This window comes from Bison bison, unplaced genomic scaffold, assembly GCF_000754665.1.
Source record: "Bison bison bison isolate TAMUID 2011002044 unplaced genomic scaffold, Bison_UMD1.0 scf7180017864326, whole genome shotgun sequence".
NCBI lineage: Eukaryota > Metazoa > Chordata > Mammalia > Artiodactyla > Bovidae > Bison > Bison bison.
Window position 1 is genome coordinate 5,158,468 of NW_011494898.1, and position 16,211 is coordinate 5,174,678.

The 16,211-nt window shown below is 37.2% G+C and overlaps 2 protein-coding genes and 1 non-coding gene across 4 annotated transcripts in view; 2 read left to right on the forward strand and 1 right to left on the reverse strand.

The window, feature by feature from the left end:
* The first annotated feature begins 385 nt into the window (after positions 1 to 385).
* The window catches only part of IFT74 (intraflagellar transport 74), a 94,268-nt gene continuing 78,442 nt past the window's right edge, over positions 386 to 16,211 (forward strand). For both annotated transcript variants that reach the window (XM_010853331.1, XM_010853332.1), the window contains exons 1-6: positions 386 to 605; positions 5,498 to 5,636; positions 6,880 to 7,015; positions 11,726 to 11,774; positions 13,347 to 13,445; positions 13,608 to 13,668. In XM_010853331.1, coding sequence (XP_010851633.1) covers positions 5,517 to 5,636; positions 6,880 to 7,015; positions 11,726 to 11,774; positions 13,347 to 13,445; positions 13,608 to 13,668 — 465 coding nt within the window. In that variant the 5' untranslated portion in view covers positions 386 to 605; positions 5,498 to 5,516. The remainder of the gene's footprint in view (positions 606 to 5,497; positions 5,637 to 6,879; positions 7,016 to 11,725; positions 11,775 to 13,346; positions 13,446 to 13,607; positions 13,669 to 16,211) is intronic.
* Positions 5,798 to 5,869, forward strand: TRNAC-GCA. The gene has a single exon. It is a non-coding gene; the product is annotated as a tRNA-Cys (tRNA).
* LRRC19 (leucine rich repeat containing 19) overlaps positions 6,909 to 16,211 on the reverse strand; it is a 28,343-nt gene continuing 19,040 nt past the window's right edge. The window contains exon 5 of the mRNA XM_010853330.1: positions 6,909 to 6,970. Coding sequence (XP_010851632.1) covers positions 6,948 to 6,970 — 23 coding nt within the window. The 3' untranslated portion in view covers positions 6,909 to 6,947. The remainder of the gene's footprint in view (positions 6,971 to 16,211) is intronic.

A 16,211-nucleotide genomic window follows, 5' to 3' on the forward strand; every position in this document is an offset into this window, starting at 1 on the left:
ATGTGTTGTGTTCCTTCCTTCTAATGAAAAGAAAACTACCGCTAATTAGAAGTAAAAAGACTACCACGAATGCTGCCTACCACGGAACAACTTGAAATAATTCTCATTAAAAAGTTTGACGTACTACAAGTGACGTTACACAGCGATATAATAAAACTCGCCGGAGTGAGTTCACCTCATGTACACAGAGAGATTATTCTGATTATAAAGAAAACGAGTTTCCAAATAAAATATTCATTCCTAGCCAAAATGCCGTTTCCTGTCTCTTCCAGAAAAGCTCTGAGGTATCGAGGGTACGAGTAGTCCAGTCGTCAAATATCGCGAGAACATTTCACTCTCGCTTCTCTCAGCTGAGGCCGAGGATTGGCCAATCAGATGGAGGTACCCCGCCCCCTGTTGCCGGGCGACGGAAAGGCTCGCGGCTACCAGTGATTAGGCTTTGAGGGCCTAGGAAAGGTGCACGTAGGTGAACCTGGCTTTTCCTGTTAGGGAGCGGGTTCGCGGGGCGACCGGTGGGCTACGCGGTGGTGGAGGGCTCGCAAGAAGTTCGAGTGCCCCTGGGTGGTGCGACCGCGCTCCTTTCGCACCCCTCAGCGCCGGCTGAGGTGAGAAATCCCCGGTCCCAACTTTCTCCTTGCCTCCCTTACTGGTTATCTTAGCTTGGGCGATGCTGATGCACTTCAAACAAAATAAACCCGGCTCTTAGGAGTTCTCCAGCCCGACGCCGAGCTAAGGAAGGCCCATTTTTAGTCCTGCAGAACATGAGAAGAGATTTTCTCACACAGTCCCCTAAGCAGACCTGCCAGGGGACCAGAGGGAACGACCCGAGCGCCTCAGAAAATTAACTGTGGGCTGAATTTTGCTCGAAGTAATAATAGCTGTCTGTCTGTTGGTCATAGCACAAGGGACTTAGCAACTTTCCGCTTCTTCACATATATTAAAACGGTTGGTTTGGGGAGGATAATGATTGTGATAATAATTAGGAGCCAGGTATTTCAGTATCTGAAATCGTCACAAAGACAGCAAGCTGGAGCTCTCGCCATGCTATAGTAAGAAAACACGCCCTGAGGGTGTACGGCTGGTAACTGTCGGAGCTCCGTTAGTTTCCCTAATCTTTCTGGAACCTCTCTAGTTGTGTGAATAACCCCTTAGATTATGCGAATATTTGAAAGACTAACCCCGAAATTAGTGGCATGTTTGTTACTAGTGCTTCTCCCTTGTATTTTACCCCATGGAACTGATCAAATGTTAACTAAAATTTTTCCCCCGCTGTAATAAAACAGTGGCAAAGAAAATCAGGTGGAATTCTATGTATTGTCCATTTTCTTAAAGTTTTCAGGAAAGCTAGAGTAACCCCAACTATTTTTCCTGAATAAAGGAAGGTTTATTGTCTTAACTTTCTCTGAGAGGAAACCGTTTTTTTCCCCCTTGCCACTGCCTTAGTTCCAACACCAGGGATGGAACTGGCGGCCCCTGTAGTGGAAACACAGAGAGTTAACCACTGGACTGCCCGGGAAGTCCCTGGGAGAAACTGTCTGGACTATAGACCTTGTCTGCCTTTGAAAAAGTCATTTTATAAAACTTACTTTTCCATTTGAAATAATAGTAATAATTCTGTTACTTTGTCCGAAGAGTTCAAAATGGCCAGAAAATAGAACCACGGAGCTAGTTGGAATGGGAAGATTCTAAGTCTGCTGTGAACATATTAAATGTAAAGTAATAATGGGATATCTGAATAGAAATCCACCTTCCCCCCCAATAGTTGAAAACTCAGAATTGATGTCCAGTTTTAAGGACAGAACTGGAGATACTGATTTATCAGTCATCAGCCTAGTTAGAGTTATATGAAAACAAAATATTACGGAGAGGAGAGAAACAATTCCAGGATTGATCATGAATAATGCCAAGGAAACCCAGACAAGAAGTACTGGGCAGGGGCTATAGAAATTGAGAAGCCGTTTTGGTTCAAGAAGTGATTTATTTTCTTTTTGATAATTTAGTAAATGTTTGTAGCTGGTTTTTTTAGCTGGCAATGCCTTCATGTGGGAGGAAATTCAGAAGGTACAAAATAAAACAAAGGTTTTGCCTGGCACTGAGATTAATGCTGGGGATATAAAGATGAATAAGATCCAGCTCTTGCCTTCAAGGTGGAAAAGTATTTAAGCAGATTGGTGTGATAGGTCCTGGGATAGATATGTATACAGATGCGTAGTAGCAGTTCAGACAGACCTGTAAATTCAAATAGAAGAAGGTAGGGTGGTTATGAACTGGTGGTTGATGGATTCCTAGGGAGAATAACAGGCAAGATGTGTGTTATGCAAGGGACTAGTCAGGAGGCCAATATAATAATCGACTTGAGTCCATGAGGCTCTAAACAGTATAATAGCAATGGAGAGGAAGTTATATTTTAAACATTTAGAAATAAAAGTAGGATTATGTGATTAACCATGGGAAATGAGGGAGAGGGGGAAATCAAGGACTAAATTTCTGGCTTGTGTGATTAGGAGGTACACCAGGAGGAAGAGTAAATTCAGGAGAGATGACAGTGAGTTTACATTTTCATTTATTTTGAAATGTTGACACTATATTGAAGTGAAAATGGCAAGTAATTATTTGGATATAAACACCTCAGAGGGAGTGTGAGGAGTCAGGACTGGAGATTCAGTATTGTGAGTCATCAGCTTATTAATTGCTCAAACCCTGAGTATAGATGAGGTGGATCAATGAGAGGGTAGAGAGGAAAAAGAAAAATAGACTGGTTCATATCTTGAGAAATACTACAATAGAGGCAGGTAGAATAAAATGAAGGAGACTGAAAGAGGAGAAACAGAAGAGGGGAGTATCACAGAGATGGTTGCAATATTTTAGAATTTGCCTGTGTAGAAAAAGAATATATAGGACAGAATTAAAGGTGGTTTAAGAATCAAGAAATTAGTTTTTAGGGTTAGGAAAGAATGGAACATGACACCAGACTCAAAGAAAGGAGAAAGTTTAAAGACATAGTCAATCAGTTCAGTTGCTCAAAGAGCCCGACTCTTTGTGATCCCATGGACTGCAGCACGCCAGTTTCCCCTGTCCATCACCAACTCTTGGAGCTTGCTCAAACTCAAGTCCATTGAGTCGGTGATGCCATCCAACCATCTCTTCCTCTGCTGTCCCCTTCTCAGGAGCTGGATAATGCTCCGAAGGAGCTTGGGGCAGGGGTTAGGGAGAAGGAGTTTGGCAAGGAGAGGGAAGCTAATGTCCCAGAGGTGTGGGATTAAGAGGATAAATCAGAATAGAGAATGATCTTGAATGAGAGAAGTCATGGCTATTGAGATTGGAAGGCAGCATTGATATAGGTAAGTTGATTTGCTCCAAATATGATGGATTTCACATCTTAATTTTCTTAATTACAAAATTGAGTTATCTGCTGAAAGAGGCAGGAGTAGAAAAGTTGTTAAGAATTGGAATCATCAAGGACAGTAGCTTATCAAGGATAAATAAAATAATTTCAGAGATATGAAGATCCATCTAAACTTGGTGACTATGACTTTGCAGTTCTCCATTATATACAGCTGTGAGATTTCCATCAGCGGTGTTCAGCAGTCCAGGTTGAATGTAGAGAATAGTTTCTGATTTGTGAAATGGGTTGAAGAAGTGTTCAAGGATGCAAATTAGTTGATGGTGCTCATGAAACAGTAATTTAATGTTGAGAAGGAAAGGAATTCTTGAAAATGACCATCATGGTCACTAATGTCTTCTTCAATAGGGATTTCTATGGACATTTCAGTGTTCATCTTACTTGAATTCCCAGAAGAAAGTGTCATGGCTGACCATTCTTGCCTTCTCTTGGCATCTCTGACACACTCCTGGCTTTTCTGTTAGCTTTCTGAGTCTTTGTTTTCCGTCTCTTATACAAGCTTTCCCTCTTCTGTGCAACCTGTATATATTTACATTCCTCAGGCCAGAGTCTTGGGTACTCTTTTTCTCCATATTCTTTCTCTAGTTCAGAATCTTTAAAACTTTTGAACATTACCCATAATAGGACATATATCTTACGTTATAGACCCGTGTACACATTTGTGTAAATTTACACAAATATAACAGAAACAAATATTTAATGAAACAGTACCCTTTCTATGTGCAGTGAAACCTCTTATATCTTCTGTTCTATTTCATATTTAACCCATATTGGTCATAACCCTCTAAATTGTTTTTATAAGATACTAATAGATTATGACCATAATTTTAAAATGCTATTTTAAATAGTCAAAATTTTAAATGATATTTTATTCTGCTGAGTACAAGAGAGGGCTGATAAACTAGGAGAGAATGAATGAAGGCAATAGTTTAAGGGGAGGTGTTCAGTTCAGTCGCTCAGTCGTGTCTGACTCTTTGCGACCCCATGAACTGCAGCACGCCAGGCCTCCCTGTCCATTACCAACTGCTGGAGTCTAACCAAACCCATGTCCATTGAGTCGGTGATGCCACCCAACCATCTCATCCTCTGTCGTCCCCTTCTCTTCCTGCCCTCATCTTTCCCAGCATCAGGGTCTTTTGTGAGAATAAAGGTGAGAAAAAGGTAGAAGGAGAGGAAATTAAGGCCAGAGAATAAAGTATTTCATTAAGGTATTTGAGATGAAGCAATTCCAGATGATGATAAGCTCCAGCTCTGGCCATGGCCAGGAATTAGAATTGAAATGGTTGCTGAAATTTGGGTCATGGAACTGTGAAGCAAGAATGTTACATATTGAATCCAATATCCATATGGAAATCATCCAGGTTGTTGGTGGTACTTGAATGGAGAAACTGAATAAGATATACAAGACTTTAGTAAATATGGGGGAGAGATTAGGTGGCTCGTATATAAAAGCAACCAGGAAAGATCCAAGGCAATGTAGTTGCATTACTTGGTCCTCAACGGAAGAGAATCCTGTTGTTTATTACTTTTTTTAAACTTTGAAGGATGATGTTTGCCAGTTACACTGTGGAGCAAGGAGAGTGCCATGTATTCATTCTTTGCCTTGGACAAGAAACTAAGATAGCCTTCACTACCAAAAGTTTTTTCAGAAGACAGGATCCTGTTAAGTTGACGAGTACAAGGAAGTATTTATAACAGGGTTGAGAATATAAGGGAATTTACTATAGACTAGAAAGCACAGATAAAAATAGTCAGAGAAGAAAGATACTGGTTTTGCAAGGAGAGAGAAAACTTAACTAGAGTATGAGTGAGAGCCCAGGAGAGAAAGGTAAGTAGAGGGACTTGCATTTTGATAAGATAATAGGGAAATGAGGAGGGCATGTTATAATAAATGATTCCATGGTTCTGAATGGAACAGTTCTGTCAAAACTGAACAAAATTAAAGCAGGCTTAACCTTGTACATAGTGGTACCTACAATAGCAATTTGCAAGAAAAGTCACAGTGGATTAAATGTTTGAAAGGATATGTGGTTCACTCCTGTCTTGCTATAGGAGGTATCAAAGGAGAATTAAATTATTCTTGTTTCCAAGCAGTGGTTAAACTGAGCAAATAATGGCCAGTAATCACAAACCTTCAGCAGTTCGCCCTGTTTCTCGAGGTGGGATTGGATTGACAGGAAGGCCTCCTTCTGGAATACGACCCCCATCAGGAAATATTCGAGTGGCAACTGGTGTAAGTTTAAAACAAATTGTTGAACTATTATTTGTATATCCTGGTAGAATTTGAAAAGCCTGTCTATAATAAATAGAGATTCTTTGTTTTTCTTTATGCTATAAGCATACTATTATATGTCTGGTGTTTTTTTTTTTAAACATCTAGAAGTATAAAGAGCTTCCCTGGTAGCTCAGTTGGTAAAGAATCTGCCTGCAATGCAGAAGACCCTGGTTCGATTCCTGGGTTGGGAAGATCCACTGGAGAAGGGATAGGCTATCCCCTCCAGTATTCTTGGGATTCCCTGGTAGATCAGCTGGTAAAGAACCCACCTGCAATATGGGAGACCTGGGTTCAACCCCTGGGTTGGGAAGATCCCCTGGAGAAGGGAAAGACTACCCACTCCAGTATTCTGGCCTGGAGAATACCATAGACTGTATAGTCCATGGTGTTGTAAAGAGTTAGACACGATTGTATCAATGTTAAGAGACGATGCGTACTCATACTCATACTCATACTGAAATTTATTTTAAAGCTACACCAATTTAGGGGCATACCGTATTGGTGCCAAAACCAAGTGAAATGGAATAGACCAGAAATGGAATTAGGCAAGTAAGAATTTAATTAGTGATGAAGGTTGCATTTCAAATTAGTAGGAAAGCATGGAATATTCGGTACTGCTGAATAATTGGTAAACCATTTGTTTTAATAAACCAGTTTCCTCCCTCACACAGAATCCTAGATATTTTCAAAATTTTATACTAAAAAATGAAATTTAAATGTATTAGCAGAAAATGTAGACAAGTATATTGTATAAACTCACGATCTCCCAAAGTTTGCTCAAGTTCATGTCCATTGACTGGTGATACCATCCAGCTACCTCCTCTTCTCCCTCTGCCCTCACTCTTACTCAGCATCAGACATTTTTCAATTAGTTGGTCTTTCACATCAGATGACCAAAATATTGGAGCTTCAGCTTCACCATTAGTCCTGTTGTTAAATAAGGACAAATATATGGACATTTTGTTCCTTTACAGATTGGAAGTGGTATAAATATGTCTAACACATACGATACATTTTAAAGAAAAATATTACTTATCATTAATTTTAGATATTTTATTTACTATTTTAAACATTTTAAAATGTAAGGAAAGTTTTACATATTATATAGAATATTAGTTTTATTTTTGATATTCTTTTTATAGTGTTAATATTAAAGGCTCAGTATTTCTCTATTTTATTGAAACTGAATCTTGTCATTTAGATGCCACCTGGAACAGCAAGACCAGGCTCTCGTGGTGGTCCCATAGGGACAGGAGGAGTTCTGTCTTCTCAAATCAAAGTTGCTGATCGTCCTGTAACACAGCAAGGTTTGAGTGGGATGAAAACTGGTATGAAAGGTAACTATTTTAAGAAGATGAACATATTTTGTATAAGAAGTATTATAGTATATCAGTGCTACGTCACTTCAGTCATGTCTGACTCTGCAACCACATGGACTGTAGCCCGCCAGGTTCTTCTGTCCATGGGATTTTCCAGGCAAGAGTACTGGAGTGGCTTGCCCTTCCCTTCTCCAGGGAATCTTCCTGACCCTAGATGTTAGAGATGGAACCCTCATTTCTTAACATCCTGTGTTGGCAGACAGGTTCTTTACCACTAGCGCCACCTGGGAGCTATTACAGTGTATTGCTAAATCAGAATTACGCAGTGAAAGAGGCTGTTTTACTCAAGATTCTTACTCCTTGATTCAACAATTTTGAGGGTTAAGTAAGAGAATGACTGTGAGAATTCATTGTGAACTAGGGAGTTATATACATGTATTAGCTATTTTAGTCATTTTTCTGGTGAACTTTCCTATAACTTAAAAATGGAAGTATAGTTGATTTACAGTATTATGTTAGTTTCAGGTGTACAGAACAGTGATTCAGTTATATATACATATACATGTATATATTTCTTTTCAAATTATTTTCCCTTTTGGTTATTATAAAATATTGAGTATAGTTTTCTATGCTATAGAGTAAGTAGGTCCTTATTGGTACTATAATTTCTTTGAAGAAATTTGAAATAATTTGAAGGAAAACTCAAATGAAAATTAGATTTCTAGTACTATATAGAAATATTCTGAAATAGTTTTTCTTGGTTTCCATATCAAATGACTATGGTAGGTATTTGTATATTTATGAGAAGTGAGACCAGAAGTGTTACTTTTGGTAATAATTTTTATTCCATTATGATGCTTAAGTAAGGAAGTGGGGCTAACATATAGATTTTATACTACATCTCTCCTTATGTCTCTATGTGTTTAGAAATGCATAATAACACTATATGTTTTGATTCAAAAAGTTGGTCTATTATATATATATATAAATCAAAACATAGGGAACTGTTTCATATTGAGTTTTTAAATTTTCTGTATATGTTCAAATTACTTATCAGGGATGAACATACTAGTACAAAATTAATTATAAGATGATATACCGACTTCTATAATATAATATATCCTACCTTTCAGCAAATTTAATTTTCTTACTTATGATACAACTTATTTCACTAAATATTGAAAACCAGTTGGTTATTGGACTTCCCTAGTGGTTCAGTAGTTAAGACTCTGCACTTCTGATGCAGGGGCCACAGTATTTGATCCCTGGTTGAATAGGACCCATGTGCCATGCAGGGTGGCCAAAGGATGAAAAAAAATCAGTTGTTTAGAAATGCTTGCTTAATAATTATCAATGCTGTGGAGGAAAATGACTCAAAATTTTGTAGTTATTTAGTCTTTAAAACTGTATTCACAGAATCGTTTATGTGTTTACTATTTCTTATTTAAAGACCTTAAGGGCAGAAACCTTAAGGGTGCAATTCTAAGAGAACTCATCAAATTTTATTACTGTATTAATTTCTCCTTTAAAACAGAACCAGTATTATTAATTATTTAATAATTAAATATTATTTAATTATTTAAGATTAAATAAGATTCTTATTTAAAAAGAACCAGTATTGTTTAAATAATAACCGGTATTATTCAATATTTAATACTTAAATATTAAGTATTAAGTATTATTTTGGAGAAGGCAATGGCACCCCACTCCAGTACTCTTGCCTGGAAAATCCCATGGACGGAGGAGCCTGGTAGGCTGCGGTCCATGGGGTCACGAAGAGTCAGACACTTACTGAGCAACTTCACTTTCACTTTTCACTTTCCTGCATTGAGAAGGAAATGGCAACCCACTCCAGTGTTCTTGCCTGGAGAATCCCAGGGATGGCAGAGCCTGGTGGGCTGCCATCTACGGGGTCGCACAGAGTTGGACATGACTGAAGCGACTTAGCAGCAGCAGCAACAAATATTATTTAATAATTTAAGTATTATTTAAGAAAAGAGTCATTTTCTACAAATATAGTTCAAAACCTTATATGAAAAGTTCTGTTACCAGCATGTACCACTATCTGCTGTGACTTTTGCTGTTACCTGTTCCAGTGCCTCATTTCCCATTCTAGTGAGACATTCTCTCCCTCTTTTCAGCATGGATTTCAGTCAATATTTCCTAGGCTTTTCTCTTATGCCATGCAGGGCACTTCACCTCTCTCAAGGTTTGGGACATTTAACCTATGGATGCTTTTTTAGTCCTACTGAAATGAAATGTAAGATTGTGTTCCTAAAAAGTCTCTGACAAATTATATAAAATCATAATCTCTTGCCTACATTGAGAAATTTATAGTCTAAACCTATGCTGTCCATTGTGATAGCCAATAGCTATTTGTATTTTAATATAAATTATTTGTATTTTTACAAATACAAATATTTGTGATTATTTAAATTAATTAAAATTAGTTAAAATAAAAGTATTTTACCAGTTCAGTTGCTTAGTTGTGTCTGACTCTTTGCGACCCCATGAACCGAAGCACGCCAGGCCTCCCTGTCCATCACCAACTCCCAGAGTTCACCCAAACCCGTGTCCGTTGTGTCGGTGATGCCATCCAACCATCTCATCCTCTCTTGTCCCCTTCTCATCCTGCCCTAAATCTTTCCCAGCATCAGGGTCTTTTCAAATGAGTCAGCTGTCTGCATCGAGTGGTCTAAGTATTGGAGTTTCAGCTTCAATATCAGTCCCTCCAATGAACACCCAGGACTGATCTCCTTTAGGATGGACTAGTTGGATCTCCTTGCAGTCTAAGGGACTCTCAAGAGTCTTCTCCAACACCACAGTACAAAAGCATCAATTCTTCGGCACTCAGCTTTCTTTATAGTCCAACTCTCATATCCATACAAGACTACTGGAAAAATCATAGCTTTCACCAGATGGACGTTTGTTGACAAAGTAATGTCTCTGCTTTTTAATATGCTGTCTAGGTTGGTCATAACTTTCCTTCCAAGGAGCAAGCGTCTTTGAATTTCATGGCTGAAATCACCATCCACAGTGATTTTGGAGCCCAAAAAAAGAAAGTCAGCCACTGTTTCCACTGTTACCCCATCTATTTGCTCTGAAGTGATGGGACCAGATGCCATGATCTTAGTTTTCTGAATGTTGAGTTTTAAGCCAACTTTTTCATTCTCTTCTTTCACTTTCATCAAGAGGCTCTTTAGTTCTTCACTTTCTGCCATAAGGGTGGTGTCATCTGCATATCTGAGGTTATTGATATTTCTCCCGGCAATCTTGATTCCAGCTTGTGCTTCATCCAGTCCAGCATTTCTCATGATGTACTCTGCATATAAGTTAAATAAGCAGGGTGACAATATACAGCCTTGACGTACTCCTTTTCCCGATTTGGAACCAGTCTGTTGTTCCACGTCCAGTTCTAACTGTTGCTTCCTGACCTGTATACAGATTTCTGAAGAGGCAGGTCAGGTGGTCTGGTATTCCCATCTCTTTCAGAATTTTCCAGAGTTTATTGTGATTCACCCAGTCAAAGGCTTTGGCATAGTCAATAAAGCAGAAATAGAGGTTTTTCTGGAACTCTCTTGCTTTTTCCATGATCCAGCGGATGTTGGCAATTTGATCTCTGGTTCCTCTGCCTTCTCTAAAACCAGCTTGAACATCTGGAAGTTCACGGTTCACATATTGCTGAAACTGGGCTTGGAGAATTTTGAGCATTACTTTACTAGCGTGTGAGATGAGTGCAATTGTGCGGTAATTCTTTGGCATTGCCTTTCTTTGGGATTGGAATGAAAACTGACCTTTTCCAGTCCCATGGCCACTGCTGAGTTTTCCAAATTTGCTGACATATTGAGTGCAGCACTTTCACAGCATCATCTTTTAGAATTTGAAATAGCTCAACTGGAATTCCATCTTCTCACTAGCTTTGTTCATAGTGATGCTTCCTAAGGCCCACCTGACTTCACATTCCAGGATGTCCAGCTCTAGGTGAGTGTGAGTGATCACACCTTCATGATTATCTGGGTCATGAAGATCTTTTTTGTACAGTTCTGTGTATTCTTGCCACCTCTTCTTAGGTCCATACCGTTTCTGTCCCTTATTAAGCCCATCTTTGCATGAAATGTTCCCTTGGTATCTCTCATTTTCTTGAAGAGATCTCTAATCTTTCCTATTCTATTGTTTTCCTCTATTTCTTTGCATTGATCGCTGAGGAAGGCTTTCTTATTTCTTCTTGCTATTCTTTGGAACTCTGCATTCAGATGCTTATATCTTTCCTTTTCTCTTTGCTTCTCTTCTTTTCACATACCACCAGCCATGTTTCATATGGTCAGTATTCCCATGTAGCTACTTTATTGGACAATGCTGCTATAGAATATTTCCATCGTTGCACAACATTCTCTTGGTTAGTCCTGTTCTAGACCCCGTTAGTCCCAGTTTCCATTCAGTCACCCTAACCAGTAGAGTCCAGTGTTTTTGTTGGTTGTTTTTGAATCCACTCTTAACAGCCCAACGTCTAGTCCCATCTTTGTCATCTTAATTCAGGCTTCCATTACGTCATGATGCTAAGATATTAGTTCTCTTTTCTATTTCATTGCTTCTTTCAGATTTTTAGACTTACTGGGACGTTTGTAAGAGCTATTAGAAAATTGCTGAGTGTAATTCTGATTGTGCTTTGGATTTGCTAATGTGGTGACATTTTCAAACTGAACACTAATACCTAAAAATTTTTTTTAGGTCCCCAGAGGCAAATTTTAGACAAATCTTACTATCTTGGACTTCTTCGGTATGTTATATACTTTTTTTTTTTCCTATGAATGATCGTGAAGTTTTAACTATAGTACTTACTGAGATAATTAGATATGTTAATTCTTAAGATTATTTTGTATTTTGACATAATTTATGGTTAATTTGGCTCTAAATAGATGTCGTCACAAATGGTGGTGGTATAGTTAGGCTGAGATTTTAAATTTTATGTATTAGAATGGATGTGAGCTATATATTTCCAGTTCACTGTTTTTCATCTAATGAGAAGAATATTTTATGCTTCTTTCACTAAGTATTCTGAAATTATTCATAGATATGTATGTGAATGATAAAATGTATATGCATGTCTGCTAAATTGCTTTAGTCATGTGCGACTCTGCAATCCCTTGGACTGTATGTAGCCCACCAGGCTCCTCTGTCCGTGGGACTCTCCTGGTGAGAATACTGGAGTGGGTTGCCATTTCCTTCTCCATAAAATACATATACTTATTTATAATAATTACTGCAGAGTTTTACATAAGTATATATTTAGTCAGTTGCTATAACTGTGGCCTATTTAATTCATAAGTTTGTTATATATCTCTTAAGTATGCAGCTCTAAATTAAGAACTCTTTTCTCTCTCTACCTACTTTTTTCTCTGCTCAGATGCCCTGCTAGCCTATCTCCATTTTTCCATTTTACTGTATTTTCTGGTTGGTTCATCCTCTGTGTCTTCTTTCCCTCTTACTTGCATTCTATTTAATGCATCCTTCTATTGTATCCTGAAATCTCTGTTTTCTTTCTTTTAGTCCTTCTTAATTCTTTTGCTGTTCAGTTACTTGAATCCTTTTGATCCTCAAATTCCTAGAAGTTAGTAAGAGAAGGGAAGGTTTTCTCCCATCTGTCCTCAAAGCTGACGTCAGTAAGAATGAGAGTGAGGCCATAGGTTTTGATATCTAGTCACTTTTTAATCAAAAGAAGGAAAGGTGATAGAGCCATTTCTCACCATCACATTGCCTCTCTTCTCCAAGATTTGTGCTTCTGTACTAAAAATTACAATTACCTACTTATGTCAAGTGAATGAAGAACAGTGGTTCTCTACTGGCAGTGATTTTGCCCCCTCAAGGAATATTTGGCAATTTTTAGACTCATTTTTTGTTGTCATAACTGGATTTGGGTGATGTGTTGTTGGCATCCACGCCAGAGAGACGGTTAAGGATCTTACAGTGCACAGACAGTATTGTTTTAAGTATTATTCAAAGACCTAAAATGTCCATAGTGCTGCTCTTGAAAAACTCTATTCTAGAGGGTAGCAAGAACTGTGAGAGTGACAGGCATTTACTTCTGTCTATAGATTGTGCCAGTTTGTCCAGGTTCCCATTCTAATACTGTTTCATCTTTTTTAATGAGTAGAGAACTTTTATCAATTTCTCAGTTGGAGTATACCACTGTAATCAAATAAGCTGCTTAAATTGTTTTTCTTTTTGTAGTGAAATTTCACAAAACCGTTTATATTGTTGTTACACATTTATGAAAAATTTATTTTGTTTAACTAGAGAGACTGTTTTCTGAATTGGAAGCATTACTAATTTCTTTATTTCTTTCCATTAGAAGTAAAATAAGTGAACTCACAACAGAAATCAATAAACTTCAGAAAGAAATAGAAATGTACAATCAAGAGAATTCAGTGTATTTGTCATATGAAAAGAGGTGAGTAATTTTGCAGTTAAAGTATGCAAGGTATATTTTTATTATGAGTAACATTTGATATAATATGTTTCAGAATTTTAGTACTAAATTTGTAGTTAAACATAATATTCATAATGCTCATCTGCCTATTTATGTATTTATGAATGTATTTTATATTTACAGAGCTGAGACTTTAGCTGTTGAAATAAAAGAGTTTCAAGGACAACTAGCAGACTACAACATGGTATTTGGTCTTTTCTGAGAGAATTTCTTTTGAATATTTTCATTGCTTTTTACCACTTTAGAAAATGCTATAACATGTTAATGTTAAATACCAAATAATGCATGAATACATACATAGCGAGAAAGATTGAAACCATAGCAAGTGTAAGGATTAAAGTATATATTTGCTTTCTCCCTACTTTCCCTCCCAAGAAATATTTTGCCTTTACAGGTTAATAGGTATTCTTCCAGCCTTTAAAAGAAAAACACTTAAAAATATAGAACATGCATACTTTTTTTCCCTAACAATTTAAAAATAATATTTTTTGGAGTATATAAAATGTATTGAGTACTAGCAATGTCACTGCTTTAGAAATACTTTTATCTTTCTACAGAGTGTTGTCATCATGATGTTTTAAAAATTTACTTAGTACCAAACTTGCCTTTATCCTTCCATTTCATTCAAAATACAGTGTTTGTCTTCTGTCACAATAAGGCATCTAATATAATCACAGTTTTGCTTCCTAATGTGGACTTCCAGAAGAAGCTTCCTAGTGTGGATTTCCAGAAGAAATGATCTTGTTTTCAGTGTTGATTACTGGCTCAGTCTTTGGAGTAGTCTTGGCCCCATGAAAATTTCTAATGTTTCAGAATTTTCTTTCTTCCTGCTCTGTGGGTACTTTAGGCAGCAGTGGTCTCTGAACTTACTGAAAACTTGTATCTCTCTTCTCCAATTTAAAAAGAGTGATATACAAAGTAAGAAACATGGCTCCATAATGATTAGGTACATTATAATAAACCTACTTGATGTTGTTATATTGTACTGATAAACAGAATTTCTGACTATATTAATAGTATATTTTCACACTATAATCCATACTGTTCTGTGCAACTTTTTTAGTAAATAATCTTCTAAATATGAGAAAAATAATTTTTTATAAAATACAAAAAGACAGATGAAAGGGATTTTTAGTTACATGAGAATAAATTATGCAAGTTACTTAATATAAAAATATTAATAGTATGTAAAATATGCTGTTTGTAGGTTTTTCTCTAATACAGAGAAAGCACTTAGTTAGCCAGTTATCTAACACAGAGTAAGGTGTTAGTAAATATTAGATCTTATTAGCATTATTATCCAAAAAGTTAAGGTCATGGCATCTGGTCCCATCACTTCATGGGAAATAGATGGAGAAGCAATGGAAATAGTGAAAGACTTTATTTTTTGGGGCTCCAAAATCACTGCAGATGGTGACTGCAGCCATGAAATTAAAAGACACCTGCTCCTTGGAAGAAAAGCTATGACCAACCTAGACAGTGTATTAAAAAGCAGAGACATAACCTTGCCGACAAAGGTCCTTGTAGTCAAAGCTGTGGTTTTTCCAGTAGTCTTGTATGGATGTGAGAGTTGGAGCATAAAGAAGGTGGAGCACTGAAGAACTGATGCTTTTGAACTGTGGTGTTGGAGAAGACTCTTGAGAGTCCCTTGGATAGCAAGGAGATGAAACCAGTCAATTCTAAAGGAAATGAACTCTGAATATTCATTGGAAGGACTGATGCTAAAGCTGAAGCTCTAATACTTGGGCCAGCTGATGCAAAGACTGACTCATTGGAAAAGACCCTGATGCTGGGATAGATTGAAGGCAGGAGGAGAAAGGGATGACAGGATGAGATGGTTGCATGGCATCACCGACTCAATATACCTGAGGTGGAGCAAACTGTGGAAGATGGTAAATGCCAGGGAATCCTGGCATTCTGCAGTCCATGGTGTTGCAAAGAGTCAGACACAACTGAACAATAACAATAACAAGAGCACTTATCCATATCACAATTGAAAATGTTATATATAGTAATATATATTACATTAGGAAAGGTTAGTCTCTTAGAGTCAATTACATCCAGGTAGTTTGCTTTTAGTAGCCTTCCTGTTCAAATTCTGCTTGGACAACTTGCTAAATTTTCGTATCTGCAAAATGTAGATAATAATATCTACTTCATAGTGTACTTGTGATAATTAAGTGAAACAATACATATAATAGGCTCAAAACAAGGTTTGGCACAAGGTAAGTAGATAAATATATTTGCTGTTGCTGTCGCTGCCTAACTTTTTTTTTGCCTGACTTTTTGAAGTAGGCTTCTGTTTGAAGTGTTCTGTTTGTGCCTTGCCCTGTAGATTTTTTTTTCAATTTAATTTTTTAATAATTTTTAAAAGATTAAATCATTTAACATTTTCAGTGGTGTAAATTTGTAAATCCATTAACATTTCTTCCCCCTGGGGAAAAAAAGGAGAAAGATCTTCCCCCAAATTTTGTCTTCTCAACATCCTTCTTTATAAGCTTAGACATCTCTTCAGAGAAGGCAAAGCTCTTTGAGGTGCTGTCTGCAGGAAAAATAGTTCTTTACTGCTTACTTTTCCTTCCTAAAAATGTAGTTTGTTGATTGCCCTAATGCATAGAATGTGCTTATTTAAGTAGCTCAATATTTGTTTTGTCTTGGAAGTAGTAATACTTAAATAACTACTTATTTGTAAGATTGAATACCTGTATTATGGATTATAGAATTTAT